The sequence below is a fragment of the Maylandia zebra genome, linkage group LG11 (assembly GCF_041146795.1).
Source record: "Maylandia zebra isolate NMK-2024a linkage group LG11, Mzebra_GT3a, whole genome shotgun sequence".
Lineage (NCBI taxonomy): Eukaryota > Metazoa > Chordata > Actinopteri > Cichliformes > Cichlidae > Maylandia > Maylandia zebra.
The window spans coordinates 20,150,045-20,155,453 of record NC_135177.1 but is presented as its reverse complement, the minus strand read 5'-3'; the positions used below and the strand labels follow the sequence as shown (position 1 = coordinate 20,155,453).

Below are 5,409 nucleotides of genomic sequence, written 5' to 3'. Positions count from 1 at the left end.
CCCATTTACAGATTGTCATCAAGTTACACAGTAGATTTCATCACAGCACATCTAGCAGGCATTTTTGGTACTTTAGCACACAGAAAAAAATGCTTAACAGTGTCTTTGATCAAGGAAACTGGAGTAGAAAATGTCCATTAATGCATTTTTTTTAGCAGAAATTGTCACAGTACATTTCCTCTATAAGCTCTCATAATTAAATGTGTAAACACTTGATAATGCCATCTGTTATTAAATTAGGCCAATTAGTAGGAATTATCATAAGATCTTAAGTGGTTTTGATTCCACGGCAGCTTCAATCACCTTTGCACAGATCATAGGGCATTTTGCATATTGTGGTATCATCCATCCATCCAGCCATGTGGTGTTTTTCCATTTGTTACTCCTCTGCTTCAATTTCTCCCAAATGTTAGTGCTAATGATAAGACTACAATCAGCTATTACAAAGCAGCAATAATCACACGTTATCATTAATGCATGATTCCCACTGTGAGCAATGATCAAAAATTTTGAGTCTGAGCATACAAGTCTGAGGGTACGTATTTAATACAAAGACATACTTGATGGCGTAATCTCATTAATGCAGGATTAGCAACTTAAACTTGTTGCAGGCAAAATGTTTAAAAAAAAAAAAAAAAAAAACACTGCATAATAACTCAAGCAGATGGAAAGGAAACTAGAGTCTTGCACCTTCTCCCAGCTCTGTCTTCAAGTTTTTAAAAAAAATAATAAAATAAAAAATTTGCCCCAGTAGACCTTGGCCAATCACAACGCACATCCCCCAGGAAATGACTAGAAAATAAACGCTTGGAAAAATGACATGAGCACTTGTTAATGCCTGGTTAAGCTGCTGCTGAGACACTGTCAGCACCTTTAGATGGGACAGAAACTTACATATCTATCTCCTAGACTCTGTGCCTCCTTAAAAGGGGAAATGTTCGTGCATTAGAGATTTGTTGCCTCTAATCTTGTTGCCTTTCATACCAGATCATGTGAGCAGTGCAAAATGTTATTATATATTATTATTAATATTATTTTACATTTTTTTTTTTTTAAAGTGGGGGTGGTTAAACAGAACAAAAAAAGGTGCAAGAAAAGGGCTCTTTAATCTTCATATTCTGGCTGTTCTTTTAAATAAAATCCTGTCTTCTCTGGTTTCCTTGTCTACTGAAACTTTAAATACTGAGTTAGCCAAGTTAGACAGTCACCCTTAATCTTGAAAGACAATTTTAAAAAGGAAGCAAATCTTCTGTCAATAAAAACTTAGCAGATACCATCATTTTTTCCTTGCACAGGACCTGATTCTGAAAGCAGCATGTAGACATACGTGCAGAAATACAGTGTGTGTGTCAGAAACACAACAAATCCAAATTGAAACAGTTCATATTGGTGTGTCTCAAACTCAATGCAACCATCCCGATTCTCTTGTGCTCTGACAATACCTTGAAAGGGAGGTGTCTGAGTTCAGTCGACGTTATATTTTTAAAAAGAAAACAAATTGTCACTCAGTGCCTGTTCAGAGTTATTGTGGGGCCATTCTTCTGTGCAGCATCATCTGACCCTGGATCGCTTGACAACAATTGTACCAGCAACCATATCATACACAGTCCTGTTGTGCTGGAAGAACAGAAGAGTGATGAAGGCTGGGAAGAAGAAGGCAATGGAAAAGTTCTTATTCAAGGCTCGAACAGTCGATCTGAAGAGGGAGACAGAAACAGTACCGTTATGTGATGTGAGGCTGTTTGCATGCACGCTGTGACTTCTGATGGATAATCTTTAAAAAAATAAATAAATAAATACTCACGCAGAAAGAGAGACATTAGTTGCTGGCACGACAAGAACCCTGTTAGGCTGAACCAGAACTGATGAGTCACATGTCACGACTCTGAGTCCAATGAGAAACTTTCCGGGAGTGGCTCCTCCTGCTCCCCAAATGCATATGATCTAAAAAGAGAAACGTGTATCAGCTACCAAACATAAAATACATTTTCCACAAACAATTTAACAAGTTACGGTCGGTAAAATATCACTGCTAGATGTCAGCAAATTGCAGTCGACTGAGTTCAGTCTTCTTCCTTAAGTGCTTAACTCTAAGTACGGTGGCCACGGTAGAACAAACAACTCTGGCTGCTGTTCGTCTGTAGTGAGTGGAAGCTTTCAGTCTGCTACCTAAGCTGTTGATATGCTGGTGTTGTAGTCCATTTATGTTGGAGGAGGCTGTAAAACTTTGTGAAAGGACTCCGATAAGAGTCAATGAGTCAGTGAAGCTCACTTTTGACTGACGACAGCGACACTGAGGTGAGTTGATATCTCAGACTTTTTCTTGCTGGTTTTGCCACTGCTAGCTGCTGTTAGCCTCCATTAGCTGCTGTTAGTCAGAGTTAGTGAAACTTTCTTTGAAGTAAATGTAACACTGTTGGACTCGGACACTTACCAACCAGACCCTCATATGACGTGAGATGTGTAATCAAACTGTTTATCAGAGCGAAAGTGTGACTTTTAGGAAAATTGAGCCTAACATTAGCTGGCATAATGTTAGCTTATAACCCGCTGTTGCTGTTGTGTAGCCGGCTTAGTGGCAGCTGTCCAAAGACAAGAGGGTCGCATGTCAAATCAGCTGACAGTAAGGGACTGTGACAAAATCAGGAATGAATAAACAAGTTTATGTAGGTTTTTGTATGTTATTGCACTGACAAACTGGCACCTGCCCATTTTAATGGAGACGCTCTAAGGTTATGAGAACACAGTTTGTTGGAAGACGGAATTACACACAGAGCAAAATACTTAGGAGTACGACAGCCCCTGGTTCCCCTAGCAGCTGTACCCTTAAGACCAACATCCTAGTCAAGACTCCAGATAACAGCATAAAACTTCTCCGTGTCCACTCACCTCATAAAAACAAACTAATATCCGATACACAAGAGCAACAAGCATCATTTTCTGCAGCTCCTCCATCGATGTGTCTTCATCGATTTCCTCCACTATAAAATGCATGGCGAACTTGGAAACATCTCTGAAAAGTGAATGAAACGATACAGGTCTAAAGAATGTCTTAGTCTGATTACGAGTCTCCTTCTTGAAGGGATAAAAATAAAAAATTTTAGAAAAACATAAATACACAAGGCTCTGTCAGTGCGCCCCAGGGTGGCTGTGGCTACAATGTAGCTTGCCATCACCAGTGTGTGAATGTGTGTGTGAATGGGTGGATGACTGGATATGTAAAGCGCTTTGGGGTCCTTAGGGACTAGTAAAGCGCTATATAAATACAGGCCATTTACCATTAAAGTCCAAAGACATGCAGCTTGTGGGGATAGGTTAATTGGATAATCCAAATTGCCACTAGGTGTGAATGTGCAAGTGAGTGTGAATGGTTGTCTGTCCCTATGTGTTAGCCCTGTGACAGACTGGCGACCTGTCCAGGGTGTACCCCGCCTTTCACCCTATGACAGCTGGGATAGGCTCCCGCGACCCTGAAAAGGATAAGCGGAAGCGAATGGATGGATGGATGGCATAAATACACAAACTCACTTGATTCCACTAAGGTGCATAATACTGATGATTATAGTTGCTTTGATGAAAAACAATATGAAGAAATCCACCATCTCAGCCATTAGTCTTTGGAGAGGAGAAGGAATACTGTACTCTCGGCCTGGAGAAAAGAAGCAAAGAAGTTTGTTTTATTAAGGGATGCCGGACTGCCTTTCAATTGTTTTTAAAGGCGCTCAGTCCCAGAGGGTCATCATAACCCTCAAATGTAGTGACCCTTGGAGTTAGGAAAAATCGGATATGGTTATACTGTCTGTAGCAGCTTTTACCTGGTCTCGGTGCATTTCCATTCTCCCTCGCCTGCTGCTGCTGCTGCGGCTGAGCAGGCACTGCTGCCCCGACGATGGTTTCACCTGCACGGCCGCTCGAGGAGCCGGCCGCGGGTGGGTAAGGAGGCAACGGAAGACCAAACGGATTATTATGCCAGTGCTGGGAGTTGATATCAAGAACGGTCGAAGTCCCGTTAGGTGGCTGTAAACAGTAAGGGTAGGACATGGCTGACGCTGCTAGCCAGCTTTGCCAGTTCACATATCCACTGTAGTACTGCCACATCCATGCCTGTAGTTTCTCGCAGTATCGTGTCGTGGCACGGCTTTCTTCGGCGTCCTTCTTGCCGTCAGTGCTGCCCCGGTTGTCTTTTCTTTGGGTAACTTCGTCAGATAATGGCTTAACTTGACTACCACAAGGTTTATTCTTTCTCTTATCGACATCCATACTTCTGTTTTCTTTGTCGGCCATGTTTGATCGCGTTGCGTCACGTAACGTCATCTGGACGAAGAAAATAAATACGTGTCAAGATAGAGATATTGTAAAGATATGCGATGTTATGGATTCAAATAAATTGAATAATATTTTTCAATTTAAAAAAATAAAAAAAATCTCTATTTATAATTCACGTTAAACTGTTACCCCTCCTCCCCTCTCCACCTAGCAGGATGTAGTGGTGCCGCCCGATAGTTGCCTGCTATTACGGGAATCAACCACAAGGGTGCAGCATATCTGCGAGGTAGAAGTTGCAGTGATAGTGAGACATTTGGGGTCTTCGAGTTCACACAATTTAATATTCAAATGAGAAAGTACGGCAGCAAAAGATTTTCAGGACTTACTTCTGGATTTTCTCGGATAACTGCATCTGTAATTATCACATTGTTATAGAACTTGTGAGATTAACTACATGAATACATGAGACTACATAAGATGACTGCAAATACAAGCCTAGTTCCAAAAAAGTTGTGTGTGTAAAATAAAAGCAGAATGCATTGATTTGCAAAATCATAAACATATATTTTATTCAAAATGAAAGTGTGGACAAAGTTCACCCTGCCATCCACAAATGGTGGTTACAAATGTATGATGCAATAAAGAAGCCATCTAGAAATCTGGATCTTCTCTAGAAAGAGCTCATTTAAAATGAACTGAGGGCAGGTAGAAAACGTGTCTGTGGTCAGACCCATCAAAATTTAAAACTTTTTTGGAAAGCATGCACACCATGTCCTCTGGACTAAAGAGGAGTGAGTGCTTGTCATCAGGACTGATTTTAAAACCCTGCTGTGCAGGAATTGGGTGCATCAATGCCTATGGAAAGGCACTTGCAGGTTTTAGATCAACATATGCTCCCATCAAGGTGACATGTTTTCCAGCAAGACAATGCCAAACCACATACTGCATCTATCACAACAGCATGGCTTCACAGTAAAAGAGTCCCACTGATGAACTGATTCAGATGTTATTTTAATTGAAAACATTTTGCAGCCTCATCATCATGAAACAAATAGTAAAATGAGTCAGCTGATACATACGATATGTGTTCTGTGTGCAAGATTTGCAAATCATTGCATTCTGTTTTTATTCCCATTTTACAGA

General features: G+C 40.8%; 1 protein-coding gene across 1 annotated transcript; it reads right to left on the bottom strand.

Annotated features, from left to right (window-relative positions):
- Positions 1-524: 524 nt before the first annotated feature.
- Positions 525-4,314, bottom strand: LOC101469425 (protein FAM8A1). The gene is made up of 5 exons (XM_004541424.5): positions 3,816-4,314; positions 3,529-3,649; positions 2,890-3,013; positions 1,805-1,944; positions 525-1,696 (listed from the first exon to the last, which is right to left on the bottom strand). The coding sequence occupies exons 1-5, from the start codon at positions 4,312-4,314 to the stop codon at positions 1,552-1,554; spliced, it is 1,029 nt and encodes a 342-aa protein (XP_004541481.3). The 3' UTR covers positions 525-1,551.
- Positions 4,315-5,409: the final 1,095 nt, after the last annotated feature.